General features: G+C 40.1%; 3 protein-coding genes across 5 annotated transcripts in view; 1 reads left to right on the plus strand and 2 right to left on the minus strand.

The window, feature by feature from the left end:
* The window catches only part of LOC134819532 (eukaryotic elongation factor 2 kinase-like), a 44,030-nt gene extending 41,880 nt beyond the window's left edge, over positions 1-2,150 (minus strand). For both annotated transcript variants that reach the window (XM_063829518.1, XM_063829517.1), the window contains exon 1: positions 2,145-2,150. The gene's annotated coding sequence lies outside the window, so the exon portion shown is untranslated. The remainder of the gene's footprint in view (positions 1-2,144) is intronic.
* On the plus strand, positions 208-25,997 carry LOC134819534 (uncharacterized). 2 transcript variants are annotated; one of them, XM_063829520.1, is made up of 8 exons: positions 208-780; positions 985-1,122; positions 1,665-1,835; positions 10,277-10,387; positions 23,805-23,959; positions 24,430-24,588; positions 24,752-24,828; positions 25,004-25,997. In XM_063829520.1, the coding sequence occupies exons 1-8, from the start codon at positions 217-219 to the stop codon at positions 25,546-25,548; spliced, it is 1,920 nt and encodes a 639-aa protein (XP_063685590.1). In that variant the 5' UTR covers positions 208-216; the 3' UTR covers positions 25,549-25,997. The 2 variants fall into 2 exon arrangements, with proteins under 2 accessions (XP_063685590.1, XP_063685592.1); XM_063829522.1 differs by having other exon boundaries at positions 216-780; positions 25,007-25,997.
* LOC134819549 (ribonuclease Oy-like) lies at positions 22,058-23,146 on the minus strand. The gene has a single exon (XM_063829546.1). It carries the CDS (start codon positions 23,048-23,050, stop codon positions 22,346-22,348), a length of 705 nt encoding a protein of 234 aa, XP_063685616.1. The 5' UTR covers positions 23,051-23,146; the 3' UTR covers positions 22,058-22,345.
* Positions 25,998-27,247: the final 1,250 nt, after the last annotated feature.

A 27,247-nucleotide genomic window follows, 5' to 3' on the forward strand; every position in this document is an offset into this window, starting at 1 on the left:
TGTTATTACTTACATCATTAACAGTATGATTCATGTATGAGTCGGGAATTTTCATTCATCCGTCATATTATAATATCAAAAAAGCAAATAATTAAAACTATTTTTGCTTTTGTGTGTAAGGTTTGTTCCAATAATTGCATCTTTAAACTATATGATAACGTTATTCTATGTCTGTACTTTGTTTAATCAGAAGCTCTTTATCATTTACTTTTCAGGATGTCATTTAGTTCCTTGCTTGAAGAGGCTAATCATACCTTAGAATCTGATTGCGATGTGAATGACACCCAGTGGTCAATCGATAGTAACAGCAGCAATACTTTACCCTCTCCATGCACTCCTGCCTCAGCTAAGCCTGCTCCTCAATCATTCCCCAACCTTAATCAGAGCTTCAGCAATGGTCTGGGACAGAAAAACGGTTCTCCAAACCCAGACATTGCACATTATAATGCTTTTCAGAACACTAATTTAAGACAGCACTCAAGTTATGATGTGAAAGCTGAACCAAATCCTTTCTATGGTCAAAACGGTCTCCATAACACATTTGTCAATCAAGTTTATCAACAACCAGTTGTTCAGCAAAGGACACATTTGCCCATTCAGTTTGATGAGTATTACAATTTGAATTCCTTGCCTAGGCAAGAGTACATTGTGAATAATCATAATCAGCAGTTATTGTATCAACAACATCAGAAATCTCTTGTTAATAATACTCCACCTCCAAATGTTAAACCTGAGAAAAGCAGAAAGCGTGCAAATAAAAAATCAGAACCTCGAAAAAAGGTTTGTGAGAAAATGATGATGAATTACACCTATATACTTCTTACTAACGACAATTTTTCAAAATGATTTATACGTCCAAACTTTTTGGACCATGAAAACGCGTCATATTATTAATTCGAACCAATTCATACAATTGTACCTGTAAACTTATTTGAAACTACAAGCTCTGCTTTATAATTTCGATACAGTAACTTTTATTTGCAGATAAAAATAGAATTTAATGGAGCACCCCCGAACTGGAAAGCTCTCTATGATAACATCATGGAGATGCGGAAGAATATAGTTGCTCCTGTGGATGTTATGGGCTGCTTTAAGAATGCTGAGTCTGATAAGGGTCCTAAGGTACGTGTGTCTGTGTATTTAGCACAACCCATAGTATTTATTAAGCTTTTTCATGAGAGCGTAAGTTTGACCGAAATCATATCAAAATCGAAACTCCAGTCATGTGAAGCTCGTTTTTGTTTTTGCAGAATAGCAAAAACCTAGGCTTATAGAATTTTCGCTAAACATTGTTCTAACTCATAGAAAAGGCATCTGAGCTGGTATTTTTAAATGCAACTAAAAGAGTCGTTAAAGGTAAAAGTTCTGGAAAACAAACTCAAATTTCGTCATAAAACATTGTATTTTAATCTTCATAATTCTGATTCCTCTTTTAACTCTGATTTACCAATTTAACTTGTCTTCTTTATTTGTGAAAATATGTAAAATTTAGCCCGGGCTGGTAAATTGCCGACAATTTCACGTTAAATTGTTATTGTTAACTGAGTAGCACTGTTTTTAATTTTTCTAAGACCGTAAGATTAGTTTTTCTGGTATTCGGACACAGCTTACAATATCGATATGACAACTTTAATATAATGTAACTTTAAAATAATTAACTTCAGATCTACCGGTACCAAGTTATGATCTCGCTAATGCTGTCAAGTCAAACGAAAGACGAAGTCACTGCTGGTGCAATGAAGAGACTCAAGAAGTTTGGTTTGACGCCTAAGAATGTGGCGGACACTGACGAATCGGTGTTGGCTCAGTTGATACATCCAGTTGGCTTTTGGCAGGTAGTTTAGCCTGTAATTATATCACGTGTTCGTCACCCTTCATTGGAGATCATTCATCTGGTAAAAAGTATGATCATATTTCACAAAGTCCTCAAACAGAGTTTAAATTAAACTTTTTTCTATTTTAAAACTGTTATTGGGTGATTGTAGCTAGACCCAACCACCAGGAATTCGGAATAAAGAGCCACTCAGACATATTTCCATATTTTGTCGCTCCGGTCACACGACGAAATTCCATCCATTTTCGTCATGCATATTACCGGACTTTATTCGAATTAAATTCACTATTTGTTGTGATAGTTAAATGGCCTCAAATTATTTCCTTAATGTATAATAACTCATAATAAGCATATATATTTTACGGTGAGTCACACTTGGTGATACTAGTCACGTGTCCTGGTCACGTGTCCTGGTCACGTGTCCTGGTCACGTGTCCTCTCCCCAATATCACGCCTGATTGGACATCTCCCGACACGTGACCCCAGTTCCTGCCTCCTAATTGGTTCACTAAATTGTTTATTGAGAATACTAGGGCTATTAGTAAACAACTCCTGATTGGATCCCTTCGCCCACGTGGTATATTGAATTGAGCACAGTCACGTGGCAATCAGGTCCGTGACACGTCACACGTGGGCAGTTTCCTGGAATCTGATTGGATAACCAGCTCAGTATATACGTGCTAACGTGCAGCCCACGTGGTTGTCACGTGACATGAGACCAGTGAAGATGGTTGGTCGTGTCTCTTGATTCAATATAACGAAACTAGTAGTGCAGTATATATACCAGCTCGTACACGCTGCAAGAGTATATATATTACTTGTATCTGGAACGGTAATGATAATTGGTACAGTTTGGAGTGTTCATTACTTATATGGCATGATTATAATCGCTCTAACGAGTTTGTTTTATTAAGTAAATCCTGGTAATCGGGTTTGTGACTACAGTAGATCATACTTACAATATTACTATTATAATAATATACTGTAATGAATTAAGATTCCTAATATAATTAGATTGAACATGTGATTGAAAGTTCTGCCCTATTTCGAACATTAAAAGGTAGATATCTGTGTCGGTATTCACTTATACTGCCTTCACACTATGTATTCTGGGTAAAATTATCTTTATCCCGGTTGTTGCGACAAGTAAAAATGCTCTTATTAGGGAAAGGAGATTACTCGACGTTTCAATGTAACTACATCGTATTCATGATCTAAAAACAAGTGTTAAAAATTCAAAACGTAAAAAACATATATCTGAGGCAAAATTTGTGTACGTTAATTTATTTTTAATCAATCAACTTTATCCAAAAATTCGATACAAAAAAGTCATAACAAAATTCATAACAAAACTAATTTATACGACGACAAACTTTTATAGTAAATACTGTACATTCCTAAAACTACTACTAAATATACTACACATGATACAGAAGCATGGAGTGCTACAACGGTGAACAGGTGCATGATGTGAAGTGTGTAGGTATGTATCTAGTGTGGAGTGAAAATGGCGGGAATCGTACTGACCAATGAGAAGTGTGAAACGTGGGAGCCTAATATGGTTTGATTGATGTTGTAAGGGTAGTGTGTTGAATAGGAGGCGGAAGTGTGCGTGTGTGAGATGTGGTCCCTGTACTCAGAAAGTAAACAAAACCTATAAATATCACTAAAAATCACTACATATGTGTAGACAATCCCCTGTCTGTAAAGTATACAATATGTTACACCCTGTTTATTATGTACTTGTTACTAAAAAACGTTTGATTGTTTCTAACTCATCTCTCTTGTTAATGTTAGGTTTGAACTTCAAAATAAGCATTGCTTCTGCAATCTTTCTTCTAGCTGTGTTGCTTTCTGTTTTTAAAATCTCAAATTCTAAATTGGGTTCTGACCCCCTATGTAAACTGTTATAATGAATAGCAAAAGCTTGACTAGTGTTAGAAGGAGTTAAAGGAAATTTAGCATATCTTAGGTGCTCTCCGAGCCTATCATGTGCCCTCCTGCACGTCTCACCAATATAAATATTATTACAGATTTTACAGGTAATCTTATACACAACGTTCTTCACCTCACAATCTTTATTTTCAGTTATTAATAAAGGACAAATTTTACAGGAGTTAATAATACAGGTTCTCTTATCATACGGTCTGTTATTACACACAATATTTCTTAGTTTTCTAGCTGGGGAAAATATAACTTTAATAGGTAAATTGTTCTGTTTAATATGATTCCTAATTCTGTTACTGATACTGTCTGAGATAAAATCTAACTTAAGCACTGTTCTGTTATCCTCCCTATTTCTATTACTAATACTACTACGACGTCTGTTGGAATAATTTCTGGGTGTTTGATACCCGTTTCTAGTCATAAGACGGTCTAAAATGCTGTATGAATGTTCTCTCTCCTGAGGTCCTGACGAGATCTTGTCCGCTTCTTTATACAGGTTGATCACGGTGTTCGTCTTCACAGATTCTGGGTGACATGAATTCTTGTGAAGTGTGATGTCTTTCTGCTGTGGCTTACGGTACAAGCGGCTCGTCACAGTTCCATCAGGTTCCACTCTAAGCTCTGTGTTAAGGAATGGGATGAACTCTTGGTCGTTCTCCGGAAACTCTACCTCCCACTTGAGTTTCTTGTCAGGGTCCTGGTCTGCGATACTCTGAACAAGTGCTAGAGCTTCTTCTCTTGTTACAGCTGTGCTGGTGGCGTCGTCAATGTACCGCTTGTAGAAGTCAGATAAGTAGACACTATGATATAATGGAGAAATATTTATGTACTGTAGGATCGCAATCAGTAATAAAAATGTCCATATCTAAATTCTAAACTCCGGATTTTGTTATGTCCGACAAAAATTTAAAGTTCATGATTTATTAATTAGTCAATCTTGATCGTGGAATGTTATATTTAACATCATAGATCAATATCATCTCTGAGATCGCAAAACTCTAGTACATATAAATATATTATAAATATTTAATCTATTTAAAGTGAAACCTTCCAGTTATCCTCCGAACTTCATCGCGTGGATGTCAGCTCTTCCAGTGCTCATAACCTTAAACCATTTGCAGGTGTTTGTAAGCAAACTTTATAATCACACACCGTACACTTACCATGCAGTATTACAAGTTTTACAAGTTGTTTTGCCAAGTACAGATAACCTAACAATACAGATTAAACCTAACAATACAGATTAAACCTAACAACACATGCTGTTCGTTTGTAAGGCACCCACAATCCACATTGATACCTAAGTAAGAAGTAAGGAGGCTACGTCCGAATCCCTACCGCTTCCCCAAAACCCTAACTGTAACCCTAGCTCTAACCGTAATCCTGACCGTAAGCTTAACTCCAACCCTAGGGAGGGAGGGAGGGAGGGAGGGAGGGAGGGAGGGAGGGAGGGAGGGAGGGAGGGAGGGAGGGAGGGTGGGTGGGAGGGAGGGAGGGTGGGAGGGAGGGTGGGAGGGAGGGAGGGAGGGAGGGAGGGAGGGAGGGAGGGTGGGAGGGAGGAAGGAAGGGAGGAAGGGAGGGAGGGAGAGGGAGGGAGGGGAGGGTGGGTGGAAGGGAGAGGGAGGGGGGAGGGAGGGGGAGGGAGGGAGGGGAGGGAGGGAGGGGAGGGAGGGAGGGAGGGAGGAGGGAGGGAGGGGAGGGAGGGGAGGGAGGGGAGGGAGGGAGGGAGGGAGAGAGGGAGGGAGAGAGAGAGAGAGAGAGAGAGAGAGAGAGAGAGAGGAGAGAGAGAGAGAGAGAGAGAGGAGAGAGAGAGAGAGAGAGAGAGAGAGAGAGAGAGAGAGAGAGAGAGAGAGAGAGAGAGAGAAGAGAGAGAGAGTGAGAGAGAGAGAGAGAGAGAGAGAGAGAGAGAGAGAGAGAGAGAGAGAGAGAGAGAGGTTACGTAACTTTAAGAGACAGAGAGAGAGAGAGAGAGCTATTGGTACTGGTGGGTAGTTAAACCCTATTCGGGATAATTCACTTACATTTGTAGTTTGTGAATGTGTCGTGGTACTTTATATATCATATAATATAATATAAATATTATATATATACCTGTCAGCATTTCTCAGGAAACTAACAAACACGATAAGAGAGAGAAAATGTAGATTATTTCGTAATGCCTGTCAAAAAGAGCGGACGGGGCAGTGAGATTTTTATGAAGTTTAGTTCTGGGAACTTTCCTTGCTATGTGTGTGAAGAGTATCGGAATGATTTTAGGTTAAACTGTTGAATAATGGTACCTTCTAGAGTCATCTAGCCTCATTTCACGCTAGATGACGGTAGATGTCGAATTTCAACAATCGGTAAAGGTCCCCTTTGTGATATTATGTGTGTAAATTTGTTTGGCACGTGACAGCAGGCAACTAATCAGACTCTTATCACGTGACAAAAAACTTGTGTTACCTTCCCAACGAGTAGCACCAAGTCTCTTTTTCTTTTCTTTTTTCTTTTTCTTGTTATTACTATAACTACGGGGGGGGGGGGGGGGTACCAATGGCATAAATGGCATAATGGAGAATTGGCCAAGCAAAATTTCCATTTATGCCATGAAATTTCTATGCCATTTGACGATTTTTATGCCATTTGTCTCCATTTTATGCCATTGGTACCCCCCCATAACTACACATAATTGGATATACCTGATAATAATTTGGACTGGATATCTCCTAAAATGTCTGTCGTCGACGAAGAGAAAACCAAAACGGTTTCCAATCAATAATTTTCAGATGTTTTTTACCGTTTTTCACAACCTCACCAGTATTATATTACGGAGATTTACAATCATCAGCTCGTAATAACAAACGTTAATTCTCCACAATGACGTAATTAATTAATCACAAATTTCACAAGCTGACCTCCGATCAGCTAATAAAATATGTGTACAGTAAACATTATCAAGCAATGATCGGCCATTAGCCTAATTTGTATCTTTAACGATTACTCGCCTTGGTTACAGTTTGAAATAAAAATATGTAGTCGATATTGGTATCTAACACTAACACAATAATCGATGTTTTCTGGTAAAACTGAAATAAACCCGTTTTTAAATTCAAAAATTGACATTTATTCAAACTCCAAGAAAAATTATTATGAATTATCCTAACTATGCTTATAGTGTATTGGCTTGCAATGAAAGATGACGCTCAATAGGTTAGTGAATGTTACTCCAGTAGAACAACAATAACTCATAATCAAAGCTAAAGACTTATTCGTAACATGTGTATTATTTACCTTACTCGTTAATGTCATTGCGGGTTAAATTATGACCGTTAAAAATATTGACCGAAAAACCGCCACATTTTGACGATCATGATTTTAATTGCAACTTGAAACTCTCCGATTACCAAAAGAAAATTGCTGATTGATTCGAATATCCCAGATTTTTGGCACCATTCTTGGTTCATCTTCATTTATTACTCTAATTCTGTATAATTTTAATTCTAGAATCTAGCCGACCAAATTAGTCAGAAGCTACTAAATAAAACCAACTCTTGAAAACCCAAAATCATGCCTAGCTCTATCATTTATCACATTATCATTAAATAATAACGACTAATTGTCCGTGCCATTGTTATTTTATTCCAAGTCTGAAGTCCGTCATGCTAAATTGTTTCAACATGATCACTGATGATCTAAAAGCATCCTCTCGGAGAGAGCTGAGAAAGCTGATACCACGGTTACCGTCCATTAGTCGCATCAAGTAACCTTATCTCTACCCGTGTTTACCTTTCACCTTATTAGATTTTCACATATTACCACAATTCAATAATTAAATCTGGTGTCTCGTTAATTCCGCACGTGCGGGCACCCCAAAGTAATGTAAAGGAATGTTGTTGGGGGAAGGAATGTTACTTGCAGGCCTGTAGCGCAGATAATCCTGGCAATGTAATCTTATGATCTCCCTGTTTTCACGCTATGAACAAGTGATAAAATACACGTTAAGTGTATAAAATACACGTTAAGTTCCTAATTATTGTGTCCCTCAACTTTTGAGTTAAACTTTTTCTGTTTTCTCATTTATTTACAAATTTTGTGCGATGAGCCTAGCTCACAATCTCGCATGAATCTTGACCTGGGCCCTGATTTGGTGTGTATTTAAGATAAGGGCGGGTGTATGGGCCCTGATTTGGTGTGTATATAAGATAAGGGCGGGTGTATGGGCCCTGATTTGGTGTGTATATAAGATAAGGGCGGGTGTATGGGCCCTGATTTGGTGTGTATATAAGATAAGAGCGGGTGTATGGGCCCTGATTTGGTGTGTATATAAGATAAGGGCGGGTGTATGGGCCCTGATTTGGTGTGTATATAAGATAAGGGCGGGTGTATGGGCCCTGATTTGGTGTGTATATAAGATAAGGGCGGGTGTATGGGCCCTGATTTGGTGTGTATATAAGATAAGGGCGGGTGTATGGGCCCTGATTTGGTGTGTATATAAGATAAGAGCGGGTGTATGGGCCCTGATTTGGTGTGTATATAAGATAAGAGCGGGTGTATGCAGAGAGCGATCAGTTAGGGACAGGGATTAGAAGAATCGTTGTAACCGAGTTAAGTGTGACTGGTAGGGGGAGACGAGGCGAGACGGTATTTCTGGTAGCTCCACCTTTTTCTTCATTTCTTCATATTACGGGAATTTATATCACAAAAATAGACAGAAATGTATTTTTCTCCCTCGCACATTTACACTGAACGACAGTTTTATAATTATCCGGGTAAACGGTGGAAGTTTACAGTGGAAGATAGTGTAAAATGGTATTACACTTAAGATAACCTGTTAATTACCAGTTTACCTTGTCTACTTTACCTTGTCTACCCTGCTATATCTCCCAATCTCATTACCCCAGATATTTCTACCGTGTCTAGATATCACATATTAACACGACTTTATGATTTTATGATAATAAGATTGTGCAACTTTCACCCGGGTGTTGTACCGGGAATATTCATGGTTCTGGGTAGGATTGGAAGGTTTACCTGAGTCTCAGAACTTGCTAGAGAAAGCCACTTAGTGACAGTCTTATTTAATGCGAACGATAATGAAATGTATAGTAGTAGTAATAATATGGGATATGATATAGAATTTAATAGTGAGTTCTATTAAAACTGGTTCCATTAAATGTGGTAAAACCTCACATGATCACGTGACTAGAACTGCTAGTCACGTGATAATGTGACTAGAACTGCTAGTCACACCTCGCCTACCCGACTTGTATTATTTTAGTATCTTTTAGTAATATTATATACTAGTATAATCAATCTAACCCATCATTAATTTAATGTATATTATAACTGATGAGTTTAGCCATTCGAATTATTGTGATTTAAACGATTCTCACCACACGTTCCTTAAGATAATTAACATGAGTAAAACCGGCATAAATTATGTCGTAACCGTTTATATGAGTTTATGTATAATTATGTATGTATATTATGTAATTATGATTATAAATTTAACATAAACTTTAGAGCTCCACTTTTATAAGACCTTTGTATATAAAACCTTTCTTATAAAACATAATTTTGGGTTCTTTGTACTGGTATTAGAGCTGATCACGTGATAACAGACAAAAACAGCGTTTTAAGAAAAGTACTCTAGGCAAAAATTTGAACATTTCTCCATTTAAAAAGCCAAATTATAAGTATAGAGTTAAGTTATTGAATTTAAAATGCCCTTTTATTCCTTATTTACAATACACGCCCACTGATATAGTGATATATTATTTATATATACACTGATATATTTCACAAAAACTAAAAAAACAAATACCACAGTTATATAGGTCCGATCAATCACTGGAAATACTTAATACACGGGGCTCCTGTGTATTGACAGAGATATTATAATTTGTAATTAATAGTAAATTTGAGTACTTAAGTTCTGGAGAGAGTAGTTTACGATTGCATATTATATTATAATAATGATATTAAATAAGAATAAAGTACCTCTAAACGGTTAATTAATTCATTTCCAAAGTTCTATAATAAATTATTTCCGTACTTACGCTTTCTCCTTACTCAAACATTACTGTTAAATGTAAAAACTTGTCCATCTTTCTTATTGTACATAGCAACTTACCAAGTGCACAACTCTGATAGAACGAATATCGGCTAGTGGTGCGGAAAAGTGCGACCCCGCATCAACTACACGTATATGTCACCTCTCATTACGCTTATTGAGGCTCGGCCGGTGGAGTCATCGCTATATAAATGTGTCTGCTCCGGTAATTTCCGGTTTTTGTGATGACGAAAATAAGCAACAATTTTCTCCTTCATTTTCGCCACATATCTGAGAAATTCCAGAAGCTAAAATCACGGGTGAAAATAGCGATGTCGCCAAAATCTTTAAAATTTAAACGCCATTAATGTAATAACTTAATAATCAAAATGTTTAAAATTTCAAAACCATTAATGTATTCATCAAAATGTTTAAAAACATAACTTAATCTCTATTATTTGCAGAAGAAAGCAACGTATATAAAGAACGCCTCCCGGATTGTACACACTGAGTATGATAATGATATTCCTAACACGGTGGAGGGACTAACGTCCTTACCCGGCATTGGACCCAAGGTTACTAATTCTACTTTCTTCCAGCGAGTTACAGTGATGATTAATGTAACTTATTTTAGAGTTTGTTGTGAAATTCCGGACTCCGGAATTGTTTATTCCGGAAAACTGATGATTTCCGGGAACTATGTATCTTACTATCTTACTATATATCTTACTATATATAAAGCGAGACGATATATATATATATGTGTATATATCCGTGCCATTTTACTGACACCACGGCATCAACTTTAACGCGACTTTCCGCAAAAACCGTAAAACATATATACAACTGAAACTTTTTTGACTGGGTCAAATGCTTTAATGGCCTTCAAATCAGCATGAAAAAATAAAAAATTGGCCAAGGAATAATAATTTTAGTGCCCAAAATTTGGACTCTCAAGTGGTGTCAAAAATGCGAATTAAATAGGTAATAATTATTTTAGTCTGTCGAGTCTTGACACCACTTTAGGGTTAGACGGGTTCCTGCTAGTATATATAAAGCGAGACGATATAATAAATAGATGGATGTGTTTATCCGTACCATTTTACTGACACCACGGCATCAACTTTAACGAGACTTTCCGCAAAAAACGTAAAAGATATACAAGTGTATATATAAGTGATATAAAAGTGTCGAACTTTTAGTCACCATCTACACCATCTGATATGCAGGATTTGGAAAACAGGAGTTGTCCCCCCACAGTGGAAGGTGGGAGTGAGTACATTAATTCCTAAAACGGATGATCTAAAAGATCCTGGCAAGTTCCGTAACATCACACTCCAAAACTGTAGTGGGAAGCTGTTCTTTGCCATCTGGGGAGACCGTGTACTTGAGCACATGACACGAAATCTGTTCATTGACACCTCAGTACAGAAAGGTTTCATGAAGAAAACCCCTGGTTGCCTAGAACACACTCAAGCCCTCCTTGAAGAGATTAAAGATGCTAAAAGCCACAGAAGACAAGTCCACGTGATCTGGATTGACCTTATGAATGCGTATGGGAGAGTCCCGCACAGCCTTATTATTTATGCCCTACGCCGGTACCACCTACCTGAAAGCTTCATTAAGCTTATAATAGAGTATTATGGAAGCCTCAGTGTCCTAGTTAAGTGCAGGAAATGGACATCCAGAACATTCTGGTATGAGCTAGGCCTGTTCCAGGGAGACCCACTGTCCGTGATCCTGTTCCTTATAGTATTCAACATCCTACTGGAACTTCTAGCTGTACTGTGCAGTCAAGTTGGGTATGAGCCAAGCTTCAGTGATAGCAAGACCTCAAAGAAAGCATTTGCTGATGACCTAACCCTGTTGTCGAAGAGCGAGAAGGAGATGAAGAAGATGTTGAAGGTAGTAGAAGAGTTCCTGGACTGGTCGAAGAAAATGAAGGCTAAACCATCGAAGTGCCTGTCTATGTCTATGAAGTGTACTGGAGGAAAGTACAATACCTATGATGCAGAGTTTGTACTAAGCGAACAACAGGTGCCGTCCATTATCCAAGCACCAATGAAGTTCCTAGGAATGTACATGTATGTAGATCTTGAGGTAAAGGAAATTCGGTCCATGATCAAGAAGAAGTTAGAGGACCTTTTGGAAACAACGTCTAATGATGAAATCACCGGTCCAATGAAGGCGTGGGTGTATAACCACCTCATCATTAGTAAGATGTCATGGGGGTTTACTGTTTATAACCTACCCATCACATTTGTGAGAGAGCTTGAGGCACTGTGTAACAGATACTTTAAGAAGTGGCTAGGGATTGCGCATCCTTGTACCACCACCGTCCTCTACAGGAGTAGAGACCAGAAAGGATTGCAGCTGAAAAACATCTGCACTGAGTACAAAGTCATCCAACTTATTAAGGGACACCAACTTTGTAACTCAAGTGACCCCTACATCAAAAAAGTGTACTCTAACCATAAGGCTATTGCAGACACACAGAAGATGTGGTCTTATCCCAAAGAGCTGAAAGACCGTCAGCGCCAACTTTACTTCCAAGAGTTAGTTGGAAAACCTGCAGTTGGTACAACTGGCCTCGGGTATGGGACAAGATATGAGGACACATCAGAGAGGAAACTGCTAACCAACATGGTGAGGACCTTTGATGAAGAGACACTTATTTGTTCACTCTTTGACAAAAAGCGGCAAAACCTCTTTCTCACATGGGAAAATACAATGACATTTGACACCACGTGGAATAACTTGATCTATCAACTTAGTCCGGAACTGTTAAAGTTTCATGTCAATGCTATTCATGACACTGCGTCAACACCTAGCAACCTAAAGCTTTGGAATAAAGCCGTTTCAGGAAACTGTAAACTCTGCAGCAAACAAGGGACACTCAATCATATCCTGACGTTCTGCAAGGTTGCACTAAGACAGGGACGTTTCAACTGGCGCCATGATCAGGTCCTACGTGAAATCATGAAGACCGTTTCATCACAGATTGAAGAGTTTAATTCCGACATCGCCAAGGAATCGAAGAGGGCACCGTCGGTCTTTCACAAGGCAGGCAATAAGCGCGAGAAGGTTACCTTAGCTGACCCAACTCATCATAAGACCCAAAGATATTTCTTTTCAGATGCCAACGACTGGAAGATAATATTTGATGAGGATGAGAGACAGAGGAACTTCCCGCAGCACATTGCAGCTACACCACTAAGACCTGATGTAGTGATCTATTCAGATAAAGCAAAGAAGGTTTATCTAATGGAGCTGACTTGTGGAAATGAGCAGAACTTTGCTGATCAAGAGAAGCGAAAGATGAAGAGATATCAGCAGCTGACAGAAGAGATAGAAGCCAACGGATGGGCTTGCAAGCTCCAGACAGTAGAAGTGGGAGCTCGAGGCATTTACAACTATAGCCTCCCAACCTTTATGAACCACCTGAACGTAAACAACAAAGAGAAGAAGAAGGCCTGCATGAAGATCGCTGAGATCAGCCTGAGGGCATCGTATACCATCTATTTGTCCAGAAACAATACCATATGGACAGATGATTGGGAGTTAGTCAAGAGACCAGTAATAGCATAGTAGGAGCGTAGAATGTTTGGGCCCAGAAAAACATGTTTAATACCGCTATGAACCCGTCATAAGCCGGGGACTACTATGAAAGTGATGATGCTGTGTTGTTGAAAGACCTTCGACCAATCAAAGATGTACCTCATCACGCCAAGCAGTTATGCTTGTAGGTGAATATACACTTATAGAGTACAACAACTTTATAACACTCCATAACTTTTTTGACTTAAATAAGCTTCGTGCCATCAGCAAAGACCTTTCCAAGAGCGGTCAATAACGTGTCCAGTTGGTGATCTATATAATTATCTATATAATTATCTATATAATCATCTATATAATTATCTTATAAAGTAATGTGTTGTTTTGTTACGTAAGATTTAATATCTATTAACGATCCCCCTCATACGGAGTTGACATTTCCCTGTGCGTGTACAGATTACAATACAATATTATATTAGTTTGTATAATGTATGTGATAATATGTATTTAAAGGTGGTATTAAAAAGGCAGTATTAAAAAGGAATTAATGTTCTAGTTGTGATTAAATATACATTATTGCAGGGTCCCGCGATCAACATAGAAATATTTCATGTTAAGTAACAGTCAGTATCATGTATTAACATAGCCGTGAAAATGAAATATTTCACAATACACATTGCATATTAGATTTAATTTACAGCAAGATTCCACGGAACTCAAATAACTAATTTGAGATAAACTATTGTACTCCAAAGTAAGTATCATGTATTAATATAATATGTATTATTAACAGTGTGTTCTGTAAACACGTGCACACGAAACTTAGCATGAACATAAAACAACGCCACGTGGGCTATTGCACATGTCACGTGGGCTATCGTACAAGTCACGTGACCTTTCCAACACAGAAAACATTGCATGTTCGAAAAGTTCCAGTCAATAGAAGCTCAATCAGCGTGCGTTTAGAAGTCAAGCAGCAATCAGTCACTGATTAGCAGAGTGGTGTGTCTGATTGTTGGATCTGTGTAATTCTAGTGTTGTTATTGGGGGGGGGGGCAACGCACGGGTAGTGGGGGGGGGGGGGGGGGGCAACGCTCGGGTAGTGAGGAGGAGGGGGGGGGGGGGGCAACGCACGGGCAGTGAGGGGGGGGGGCAACGCTCGGGTAGTGAGGAGGGGGGCAGCGCTCGGGTAGTGAGGGGGGGGGGGGCAACGCTCGGGTAGTGAGGGGGGGGGGGCAACGCTCGGGTAGTGAGGAGGGGGGGGCAACGCTCGGGTAGTGAGGGGGGGCAACGCTCGGGTAGTGAGGAGGGGGGGGGGCAACGCTCGGGTAGTGAGGAGGAGGGGGGGGGCAGCGCTCGGGCAGTGAGGGGGGGGCAACGCTCGGGTAGTGAGGAGGGGGCAACGCTCGGGTAGTGGGGGGAGCAACGCTCGGGTAGTGGGGGGAGCAACGCTCGGGTAGTGGGGGGAGCAACGCTCGGGTAGTGAGGAGGGGGGCAGCGCTCGGGTAGTGAGGGGGGGCAACGCTCGGGTAGTGAGGGGGGGCAACGCTCGGGCAGTGAGGGGGGGGGGGCAACGCTCGGGCAGTGAGGGGGAGGGGGGGGGGGGCAACGCTCGGGCAGTGAGGGGGGGGGGCAACGCTCGGGCAGTGAGGGGGGGCAACGCTCGGGTAGTGAGGAGGGGGGGCAGCGCTCGGGTAGTGGGGGGAGCAACGCTCGGGCAGTGTGGGGGGGGGGGCAGCGCTCGGGTAGTGAGGAGGGGGGGGGGGGCAGCGCTCGGGTAGTGAGGAGGGGGGGGCAGCGCTCGGGTAGTGAGGAGGGGGGGGCAGCGCTCGGGTAGTGAGGAGGGGGGGGCAGCGCTCGGGCAGTCACGTACTTACTGATAAGTGTGGGGTTAAAATGTTGTGTCTGCAATATGCGAACAGTAAATAATACGTTGTTTACCTTTGTGTCATGTATATTATGTACATTTTCATTGTGTCACACGAAAAGTAGTGTCAAAAACAGGGCAAAAATGTAGGTAATTTTAGATGATTTAAGATAATTTAAGATAATGTTAAATGAAAAGCTTAATGGAGAAGACGCTACATAGTATTAAATATATTAATAAAAGAGAATCTTATCAAAAAACAGCCCAATATCACTCCTGTCTAGTATATGTGTAGTAATGAACACATTATACCTATATATAGTGTACATATATAATATAATGTACACTACTCTCACCAGACTGCCTGTCTGCCACCTTCTGTCTGCCCCTCCCCCCCTAATGCTGCCCCCCCCCCCCCCCCCCCCCCCCCCTAATGCTGCCCCCCCCCCCCCCTAATGCTGCCCCCCCCCCCCCCCCCCCCCCCAATTCCGCTTCTTCGTATTTTAAAGAGATCGCTGAGAACCCCTCACTTTTTACCGTTTATTTGAAGGATATAACGTGGAAATCGTTTGTTTCAGCTCCAACCCTCCTTAAATAGCCGGAAATTGGGCCGTTATCCATGTTTATTGTTTAAACTATCCCGATAATGCCCAGTCGGAAACTTTTCCGGTTTATTGGATTAAGGAAATTAGAACCTGCAAAGTAGATTCTACCACGACACTGTTGTATTGTGATTAATCTACTTAGGGGCAGTGCTCCGTGTTTCATTGCAATGTAGAGTAGACTGGCAGGAGACATTTCTAAGGGTCCCCTCTCCCCCTCCCTCCCCCTCTCTCCCTCTCTCTCTCTCTCTCTCTCTCTCTCTCTCTCTCTCTCTCTCTCTCTCTCTCTCTCTCTCTCTCTCTCTCTCTCTCTCTCTCTCTCTCTCTCTCTCTCTCTCTCTCTCTCTCTCTCTCTCTCTCTCTCTCTCTCTCTCTCTCTCTCTCTCTCTCTCTCTCTCTCCACCCACTCTCTCTCTCTCTCTCTCTCTCTCTCTCTCTCTCTCTCTCTCTCTCTCTCTCTCTCTCTCTCTCTCTCTCTCTCTCTCTCTCTCTCTCTCTCTCTCTCTCTCTCTCTCTCTCTCTCTCTCTCTCTGTCTCTCTCTCTCCCACCCACTCTCTCTCTCTCCCTCTCTCTCTCTCTCTCTCTCTCTCTCTCTCTCTCTCTCTCTCTCTCTCTCTCTCTCTCTCTCTCTCTCTCTCTCTCTCTCTCTCTCTCTCTCTCTCTCTCTCTCTCTCTCTCTCTCACTCACTCTCTCTGAGTTATTATTGTTTCATAAATTATGTATTGTTAATTAATAATTACTGTTGTTAATTATTATCATGTACTAATAATTATCAACATTAATATATCATTCGATGTTAAGGAACACTGAACAGTATGGGTAAATAAAAGGGATGTTAGCAAGTTAAAAACAATATTTCCCAAACTGCTGGTCTACGAGTAAAGCTAAATTAAGTTCATCGTGTGTCCAAGTTCCTCATCCCTATCATTATATAAAATCTTTCCTATCTTTTTTGGTTGGGCAGGGTGTACAAAATGTTGGTGATTTTAACTTTTGTGTAAAGATCCATTTTATTTTTAAAATAAATGGTTAAAACTATTAAATATACATTAGTGGCATTTTGTCAAGCTAACAGTTAAAGAGTAATGAATAAAACAAATTGAGCTAATACTGATAGCATTCTTGTTTTCATCCTAGTGCAAGAACTGTCTTGAGATTTGTGTGGCGCACATATCCCATATACTCTATTAAAGAAAACAGGGTAGAAAGGAGCCCTGTTACTACAACAATATGTATGTGGTGATGCTTTAGGGAGTGTCGCAGGAAAGCTTTTATACCCTATACGGTATAAAAGGGTCCAGTGGTTGGATGTAGGGAAATAAACTCGAAAACATGTATGGGATTGGGGAATATTACGATCTTGTTTTGGGCTTCATTGTGTTATATCTGTCATACATAGATGATGAAATAGCTTTCTTCTTGCTGCTGCAGGACTTAAGCTTTTTGTTTAAATTTCATAAGAAGCTGTCGTTATCCACAGGTTTTAAAACTGTTTCTGGTATATTTCGTTGGTCTGTACTTCATCTGATATCGAGACTGGAGTTCCCCCAAAAGTAACTTCTCTGAAGTATGCCAGACGATCTGGTGCTATTTAATGTGACACGCCGGCAGTGTCCACAAGTACAGACAGTGCAGATTACATCAGCCACTATGACGCGCGCGTAGCTGACGCGCGCGTTTTGATTTTGCCTATTTCGTTGTAATTTCATTGCGATAGCTCAAAGCGGGCCGAAATTAACTTCTTATTATTGTTCGGTGATAACAACAATTTAAGTTCCAAACAAGTAAAGATTTATTTAATTTTTTTGCTGCAACTTTATTTTAATTTTACCGTTAAATGGGAAGTGTCAAAACTAAAAAGAAGGCCGGGGGTTTCGGCATCATTCGCCGTATTACTCCGGAACCAGTGTAGAAGCTTATTTAAGAGCAGATAATAATTTTCCTCGGCATTCTTTCTGTCTGGATCCTGTTACCCCACGTTTACTCTACTTATGATTTAGATTAGTTATGCGTAGCAGTTTACTCATATTGTACCCTAAAACACCGGAGAGGTTGATAATAACGGGCTACTTAGATAGTGTCTAAAAATAAAGTGAGGTAATTTAGGGACAACGACAAGAGGCTCAAAAGAGTAGTAATCGACTTTTCTGTTATTTGTAAAAATAAACAGTAAGTATAGGTATATATCACACAAAATTATTACAGATCACCTAGGCAATAAAATCATCTATTTATTTCTTTTAAAGAATTGTGATGTTGCATTTATGCACTGTATCCGTCATACCTATTTCTGTTCTTTGTTTTATGTTTATTGTTCAATGATCTGATTGAGGAATGCTTGGAGGAATGTTATAGCTATTTTTTACTGTAAAACTAATTGGATAAACTTATTAAGAGGCGTCGTGTAGTCTGCAGTTATACACCAAGAATGCGACCAACTAAATTCCATACTCTTATGCAGTAAAATTGAGTACCCTCTTTATTACATTTTTTAAAAATCTCACAAATGGTTTATAAGCACTCATTAATTATTAATTAGGGGTTGTTCACATATTTAATTATCGATTAGTTCACATATTACGCAATCAGCTGAGGGGGGGTTTCCGAATGATTGCGCTAGTGTAATTTTGACACAATAGCTATGTGTAAAACTGATTACGGAGGGGGGAGGGGGTTAAAAATTGTCCACGTTGTTCACGTAATTGATCATGTAATATGTAAACGACCCCTTATAATATTGCCAATCAAATCATTAAATAATTCGTCTGTCGTAATCGTATTGCTTTTAAAAAACTGCAAACTTGGTACCGATAATTCTCATTAACAATCTTGGAATATATTATTATATTTATAATATATTATTATGATTAATGATTTTGCTATTATATATGCAAATTGATAACGTCTTGAACCAATTCGGTCTATTTCTTCGAGAAGTGCACATGACCTCAATTGTCATTGAACCTAATTGGCTAATTTCTTAATCAGAACGTCATTTGATGTCTGCAATTAGTAAATGTTGAAATATTTTACGATCAGTAAAGTGACGTTAGGTTTTGCAGTAAAAAATTGAGAAAAATTAATTGAGTGATTTTATTTAACCGTTGCTTACGTACTATATAATATATATATATATACAATTTATTACAAAGGTAAAATAGCACATGCATATTGTAAAAAATAAAACGTTCAGACATCAAATTGACCCACACGTCGATCGGGTAAACTGTCACTCCTCCCTCCCAAAAAGCCAACCTCCTATCCCTCTCGCCCCCAGATAGTTTAAACAATCTCCCACTCCCTGCAATCTCTAAACAATCCCAAACTATCCTGTCGATAGCCAAAACATAGTAACCCTAGTAATCTCTAAACACCCCATAAACCAACCTCGTATTAACCCAAACATATGTTAAACTGACCTCTCTGCACTTAAACTGCAATAACTGTCGTATACTAATATATACCCAAAATACTACCGTAAAATACTGAACACCACGACCACCTTATTATAATGAATAATCACTATACTAACTTCATATTACACAATATTACCCTAAATTCATCTCAATTGATCACGGCTTACATATATTACCTAAGTTTAACTATTCATCAGTCCAAAATAATGAATATTAAGACCTTTAAAACCGCAGCTTGTTTTTCAGTGGTTCATCCTCACCATAGGGACGTCTTTCTCTCCTTTACCCTGGCCCAAACTGCGATTTCTACTTACCGATGTCATCTTTGGCTGCTTTGAGGTGGCAGTAGAGTTGGTAGACTGTATGGTCGAGGCAGTGGCCAGTCGAGGTAATCCTCTCCAGACTTCAAACTGTGGTGAGAGGTACTTTCTCAGTTCCCTCATCCGCAACAGATACAGGACAGGGTTGAAGAGGGAGTTGAGGGCCACCGAGAGGATCTCCACAAAGTTGGAGTAGAAGTAGTATGGGTGGTCGAACTTGAGCAGGGAGGTTGTGTAGCCGGAGCTCCAGTGAGCCAGCATCATGATCCAGTAGACCAGAGTGGGGATATTCAGTACGACGTAGAGCAGTGTGAAGAGCACAATGGTCATGCTGGCGTAGTTCTTACCTCTATCTTCGCCCTTCTCACCCCGCTTCAGCCCATACACCGACAAGACAGCACTACCCAACATTGGCACAACCGGGAGAGCCAAGGTGACCGAGTTCCAAACATATCCGAAGGTCCTGACTCTATCACACCGCTCGTTACACTGAGGCTCAGCTGTATCGTACCACTCACACCTCATCCTCAGCTGGTCAAAGTACCAGTGATATCCCCACCACATTGGCACGGTCTCACAGACCACCAGCACCAGGAAGTAGAGTAACACCACTCCCAGGAAGTGGCGTCTTTTCAGCGCTCTAATAGTCGTGTTGAGGGGTGCCATGAGGAGGATAGTACGGTATATACCCAGCACTGCCACCAGGACCACTGTGGTTTTAGAGGCTGCTCCCCACACCACAGTCCACAGCTTGCAGAACCCCGGGGAGGTGAAGAGGAGAGGTTCTCTGGCTGGGGAGAAGTGGGGTAGGATGTAGGGTAGCATTAGAGCGGATACCACCAGTCCACTGCTACTATCACACAGTATAGTGTGTTGCTCACAGTCTTCCTCCGACTGTAGAAGAACCCCAGCACCAGACCGTTCAGGGCTAGTCCGAATAGTAGACACATGATCCCGATACAGCCGTACAGCCTTGTTAGAGCAGTCAGGGTTTGTGATGACATGGTAACGGCAGGTGGGTGGTCGGTGCCATACTGTGAGCCTCCTGTTCCGTCACTAGCTCCTGTTCCGTCACTGGCTCCTGTTGGCTCGCTTACTTGACCAGAGATGTCTGTAGCAGACATACTATTTTACTGAATACATAAACAGGGGTTAAACATAATCAGACTTGGAAAATAGACACGCATTTCCAGTTTGGCTCTGGTTAAAAATGGGACGATCGTTAATTTGTTGATAGTCTTATCAAATCTTTTTGAATTTGAGACAGGCATAAAACTCAACCGGGAATTTAATGTTTACGTTTTAACAGATTAATTTATTCGCTATTCTAGAAAATAGAACGGCGAAAATCTTTTCTCAGAAACCGTGAGAAAATGAAAGAGATGTGAATAATTGTTGAATAAATCACCGAGCCGAACAAAGTATCACAACTTAAGTAGTGATAAAAACTTAGAACCAGTCCCTCGTGCTCGTATTGAATTCAGGCCAGGCAAGTTAACGATTGTAAACATTGTTTGATATTTCAACAACACTATACGACTATTATACTGATACGACTCATTGCAGATTGTTTACATCCACATAGTTTAAATCAACATTAATGTAAACGGGTACGATTATCCTACTGCAACTTGCTCACACTTCACAGCAAGTTTTTAGTACTAATCGAATATCTGGCAAAGGTGCAACCGAACTTGATCGTACGTAACATTAAGGAGTAACACTAGGAGAAACATTAAGGAATAACAATGTAACCAGTTTCTAGACAGATCGGTCCCTTCTTAGTTCTGAGTTCCATAAATCTTACCTTTGAGTAGGTATGTATGGGACCTGGGTGCAACCGAACTTGATCGTACGTAACATTAAGGAGTAACACTAGGAGAAACATCAAGGAATAACAATGTAACCAGTTTCTAGACAGATCGGTCTCTTCTTAGTTCTGAGTTCTATAAATCTTACCTTTGAGTAGGTTAGTTAATAGTTACGATATTTTGCTTTGCCCGCTAATAATAGTAACGGACCAACTGGTCATGTACTTGGTAAAGTGCCAAACTTTGATCTTGGCAGAACTTTATAACCATGTATATAATGAACAGTGTTAATTAAATGCACGTTGGTATGACCTGTATTGGAATATTCTCTTTTTTAATTAGATAATGTTTCCGTTAAATGTAATGGGCACTAATTTTAAATGTCTTAAATACTTCGAACTTTGTTGACGACAGTCGTAATGTGTATCTCACGAGAGGTTATATTACGAATAAGTTTACCAATTTTGGGCCATCTACAGTTATAACCTGATTTACCGCGGAGTTTTGGAGAAAGGAAAACGCCGCGGTAAATCAGGGTGTGCGGTAAATCAGGGTTTTACTGTATTAAGTTCTTCAATCTTAAGTATGTTTGAAAAACTTAATACAATATGAAATGGTAATTTCAAAAACTTGACAAAATAATACTCAAATTTGTGTGGATATTTCGAACTTCTTTTAACCAAATAATAATCAATATCAATCAACTTTGAACATGATATTTAAACTATCACAATTCTGATCATCATAAAAACTCAATTTCAGTAAAAATGCATGAAAAACATCTATCTTGTTTCAAATTTTTGGTCAACAAACAATTCTCAAATCGAGCTGACTGTCATTTCTCAGTTAGCACGCACACAAATCAGGGGCCATCTTCTTCAAGTTTCAAACAAAACTAGGTATAGCTAGTGTTTTTTCTCTTTCTATACTCAGAAAGATAAGTCTCTCCAATTATCCCTCCTAATCCCTAAGAACACTGAAAGGAAGCAGATAGAAAGGTTTGGTTATGACACAGCTTTTTCCTGGAGCAGGACAATTCTGGGTATTGAGGGAAGCGGAATCCTTGGCGATACAGACGGATATCTGGAACACTAGCTGCCTGGATGAGCCGTCATCTTCCTTTACAAACCTGCACCAGTACGTCGCTTCATCCACTCCAAAACTGCTCTTCATTGCCGAGTCAAGCTGAGTGAAAGTGTAAGGTTTGTTTAGATCTGGCAAGATGCCAGCTTTAGCCAGGGCAGTGTCCACATCCAGGCGGTGGTTGAGTGTGAGGGCAGCACTGAAGTAGTGATGAACGTCAGGGAAGACGTCAGTACAGCAGGTGCCGTGTTTGCAGTACTCGTGAGACCAGAACTTAGTGTCTCCCCCCGAGTAGTCAGTAGGCCAGTGCAGGTGCATCTCGTCCAGCAGGTCGGGGATAGTGGTGGTGTTGAGGTGGCACTGGCTGCCGGCACAGTCAGCTGGGTAGTGGCTAGCGTCCCTGCTCGGCCAGAGTCCGTGTATCGTCCAGAAGTTTATCTGCTGAGGCAGCTGTTTACATCCGTGGCTGGCTTTGTAGCAGGAGTTGGGCGACCACTGCCTCACGAAGTCAAAGTAGTTGTAGGTGTTGTCTGCTGAGATGAGAGAGGGAGCGAGGAGGAGAAGGAAACAAACGAACAACATCGCTAGCTGTAAATAGTGAGTGTGGTAACTGCTACAGGGGTTAACATGTGGGTTAGTGAGGTTAAATGTGTACAGGAAATACACTTTTTCAGCAAATTACTCAAGGTGCATTTTAAAGGTGGGCCTTGTGGAAATATGAGACGCAACATAAGCGAAATTCGAAAATGATAAGTAAGAGAACATGGTGTCTGATAATATAAGCCGGTATCGAGGCAGGCTATCTTATCATATTATGACATTATATTGCGGTCTAATTATACACTTTAAATCGAATTTGGCAGTTCTTGTACTGTTTATCAGTTACATGAACCATGGGATCTGCTAATATAGGTACTGCTCCTTCATCAATTAAATATATATATATATATGTTACGAAGAAATAATATTCGAGCAATATATCAGAGAAAAACGTCATGCTGTTGAACAATCGAGACAAAATCAATTAGTTCACTTACCCTTCGCTCTTATGTTATGTGTACATACAATTAAATGTATCAAAATCAACAATATTATTCAAAGTACGGACGGTTGCTCAATGCGCATCCAACCAGTGAATTGTTTATCAGTGGAAGGGTTGTCAACAACTTCTTCAGGACTTAATTTACCTCGCATATAGAAAGTATACAATATTATACATATTATACACTATACATTATACATTTTACATGGAGGTGGGAAAATGTTATTGATACGAAAGTTAATTGTTTCAGAATCTTTTAAACAACTTGAACTAATCATCTTAATTTTTCTTCAGATGGCACACCTGTGTATGGAGTTTGCGTGGAACAAGTTGACAGGAATCTCAGTGGACACCCACGTCCACAGGATCTGCCAGAGGCTAGGCTGGACTCCCGCCGGACTAAAACACCCTGACGACACCAGGAAACTTCTCGAACACTGGCTCCCTAAGTACGTGATTTATTGCTTTTATAAACTTTTTTATACGTTCTCTGGTTACTGAAACACCCCCGGAGTAGTTCACAGTTCCCCAGGTTTCCTGTGAATCAGACTTCACTCTAGTTCACAGTTCCCCAGGTTTCCTGTCAATCAGACTTCACTCTAGTTCACAGTTCCCCAGGTTTCCTGTCAATCAGACTTCACTCTAGTTCACAGTTTCCTGTGAATCAGACTTCACTCTAGTTCACAGTTCCCCAGGTTTCCTGTGAATCAGACTTCACTCTAGTTCACAGTTCCCCAGGTTTCCTGTCAATCAGACTTCACTCTAGTTCACAGTTCCCCAGGTTTCCTGTCAATCAGACTTCACTCTAGTTCACAGAAGTTGGAAAAAATTAAATTACGGTATCTTGTGGTCCCTTCCTCATAGCTTTCAAACTATAAGAATTAACAAGTATTGAACTGTAAGGTTGAAAATCCCTCAGAGAAGAGTGGGGTAGAATAAACCTGATGATGGTTGGCTTCGGACAAGTGGTGTGTCTTCCCACAAAACCACGCTGCTTCGAGTGTAAAAACAAAGATATATGTCCCTACGCTAAGGATAATCCTGAGAGAACAAACAAAAAAGCAAGCCAGACTTCTAGGTTAGTATTTTAAATCCCTTTTTTATTATTTTAATAGTTTAGTTGTATCTACCGTATGTACATTGTAGATTGTACATCACAAAGTAATATTTGTTGCCGTTTGTCGGACAGTCTGAAAGTGTGAACAGTTTAAAGATAGTTTTCTAAATTTCTTCAATTCCAGACCATCTGCACGAAGTCAAAAAACACCTAAGGACGAAAAAGTGGAAACTAAACCACGAATAAAAGCTGAAAAATCCGGTAAGAAATTATTATGTTATCATGCATTTTAACAGAATCAAGACTCTGCAGCTGCATGTCATATTTTCTAATTGACAAATGGCATAAGTCCAATGATTTCACTGTAAATTGATCATGTTGTTCCTGTAAACAGGACTTATTAAAAACCAACAAATCTTGACTGAAGTTGTTTCAGAAGCAAAGCAAATGCCGGAACACTCTACTCCGTACAACACAGGACCCACCCCTACTCCGTACAACACAGGACCCACCCCGGGGACCCCCCTCTTAACCCCACCCCTCCAACCTCCCCACCCCGAAATGTCGTCTCTCCGCCCCCTACACCTCACCCCTGACTCCTACATGTACCCTCACTACCAGCAGCCCTACCCTCCTAACTACCTCAAACCTGAACCTGACCACATGTACCAGACTCTCACTCCCTCGGCCTCGCCTCACGGTCCGTACGAGGCCGGCACCAACCCTTTCTACCAGCACCCTGGTAATGGCAACTACAACTTTCCCGGGAGCTTCTTTCCGAGTAACAACGGGAGTTACCCGGTAGCAGCCCAGGGGCCTGTGAGTTCACCCTGCGTTCAGAGTCCAATGATAGACACTACAACCAGTAGCCCCCTAATAAACCCTTTCAGTAACACTGAGGAGGGTAACAGGGCTCCGGGTGAGTCGGACCCTCTGCGGGACAAATCCAACAACGTGCTGGATAACTTCCTGGATTGGTAGGATAGCGGGGAACGCGGGATGCAGGGTTATTGTACATTTGTTAACCAGGGTGTGGGAGCAAGGTTGTTTTAGTATTTTGCTCGCATTGCTATGATTTGCCGTGGTTTTAATACAGCAGATTGAGATTTATGCAAGGCGTGATTTTCGATCCAACGAATTTTGGTTTAATACATTTATTTAGAATTTTATTTTTCTATACCGGTTGATGAAAATTAATTATTATATTATTATTTAGTTTTATTATCAAATCAATTGGTTGGATTTTCTCGTTTAGGAGACAAGCTAACGATCGTATTATCATCAAACAAATGAAGTTTTGGGAGTTTGAATGTTTACAGTGTCATATTCAACAACTTCTATAAGTATACCTAGTATATGATATACATGGTGGTTTGATGCTAATTAATTAATTGATTCATTATCATTATGTTGAATTCTATAAATCGCCATTGATATTAAATCGATTTTCTTCCTTAAATCCTAACACAAATCAAAACATTAAATGTTATATATATTTTTTTCGTCAACGTTTTGCTACTTCGTTATATCGTCATAAATACTGCATGCTCGATTATATTGCATTTGCCAGTATTTCTATAATTTTGATTACGTGGTTCCATTTGAAAATACCTTGCTACTTTGAGGTGCGTTATACTCGATAAAGTAAGATATTTGGGCGCCATGAGAATTGTTGTCTGAACAAAGTCCCAAGAATATAGTCACTTATGTTTGGGCACTAATATTTTACGCTAATATTATGTAGTGAAGATATGTATGATCGGTTGAAGTTGCATTGTCAGTTTGTAAATGTTGCTTATGTAAGTTGGGAGTGTATTCGAAATTCCGTTCTTTGGAACTTTTCGTGGCGAGGAATTTCTTAGATTTGTTTCATATAAAATATGAAGCTTGTTGTTTGAATTTGTAATAAAAAACTTCCACTTTGAATATCATGATAGTACGCGATGTTTCATTAACTTTCAACTTTTACTTAAACTTTAGAAAGCTGTAAAACAGTATGTAAATGAAATGTGTGAGTAAGAATTGTAAATGGAAATGAACCATGTTTTAATAATTTTGCTAATTCATGTACTTTCATATACAAAAACAAAAGTATCTTTAATTGTTAATTTTACATCAAACTTAAATTTCTTGCGTTTGGTTAGGGACTAGGGAGCGTTCACATATATGACGTCAGCAAGATTTTAGCCAATTCCACTGAAAGCATTGTAATTGTATCACGTCTTGGGTCATTTTTATTTCATTCAGTGTCTGGGTGAAAGTCACAATACTTATACAGCCGCGCACTCGTGCGTTGATTCACGATGTCAATCCTTCGCATCTCGCCGATCTATGGTTGCGACACGATGCGCGGCCCAGTAGTGCATCGCGCTACAAACTCGTGCGCGGCGGGCCTGTAACGAAAGCATTCACATGGCCATGTGTATACGCGTACTTCGTGACGCGCTTGCTCTAACCAGAGCCCTCTCGCTTGCAGTAGCGCGCGACCGAAACAAGCACGTCTGCGTCACACAGTACGCGTATACACATGGCTATGTGAAGTGACGCGCTACTGCAATTAATTATATATTCGTAAAATATTTGTTCCATATATTAGTCGACGAGTCCAACTCGGCGCGCGTCCTGGTAGGTTAAAAACCTACAATACTGCACGCGAGAGTGCTCTGGTTAGAGCAATCGA

The sequence above is a fragment of the Bolinopsis microptera genome, chromosome 8 (assembly GCF_026151205.1).
Source record: "Bolinopsis microptera isolate Bmic1 chromosome 8, MBARI_Bmic_1.0, whole genome shotgun sequence".
Lineage (NCBI taxonomy): Eukaryota > Metazoa > Ctenophora > Tentaculata > Lobata > Bolinopsidae > Bolinopsis > Bolinopsis microptera.

What these genes read in the sequence shown, in the direction of transcription:
- LOC134819549 (XM_063829546.1), bottom strand. Translation starts at nt 23,050, where the DNA reads ATGTTGTTCGTTTGTTTCCTTCTCCTCCTCGCTCCCTCTCTCATCTCA.
- LOC134819534 (XM_063829520.1), top strand. Translation starts at nt 217, where the DNA reads ATGTCATTTAGTTCCTTGCTTGAAGAGGCTAATCATACCTTAGAATCT. An exon ending in ATCCAGTTGGCTTTTGGCAG is followed by an intron (nt 1,836 to 10,276) that starts GTAGTTTAGCCT and finishes TATTATTTGCAG; the next exon opens with AAGAAAGCAACGTATATAAA. An exon ending in AAAGCAAGCCAGACTTCTAG is followed by an intron (nt 24,589 to 24,751) that starts GTTAGTATTTTA and finishes CTTCAATTCCAG; the next exon opens with ACCATCTGCACGAAGTCAAA.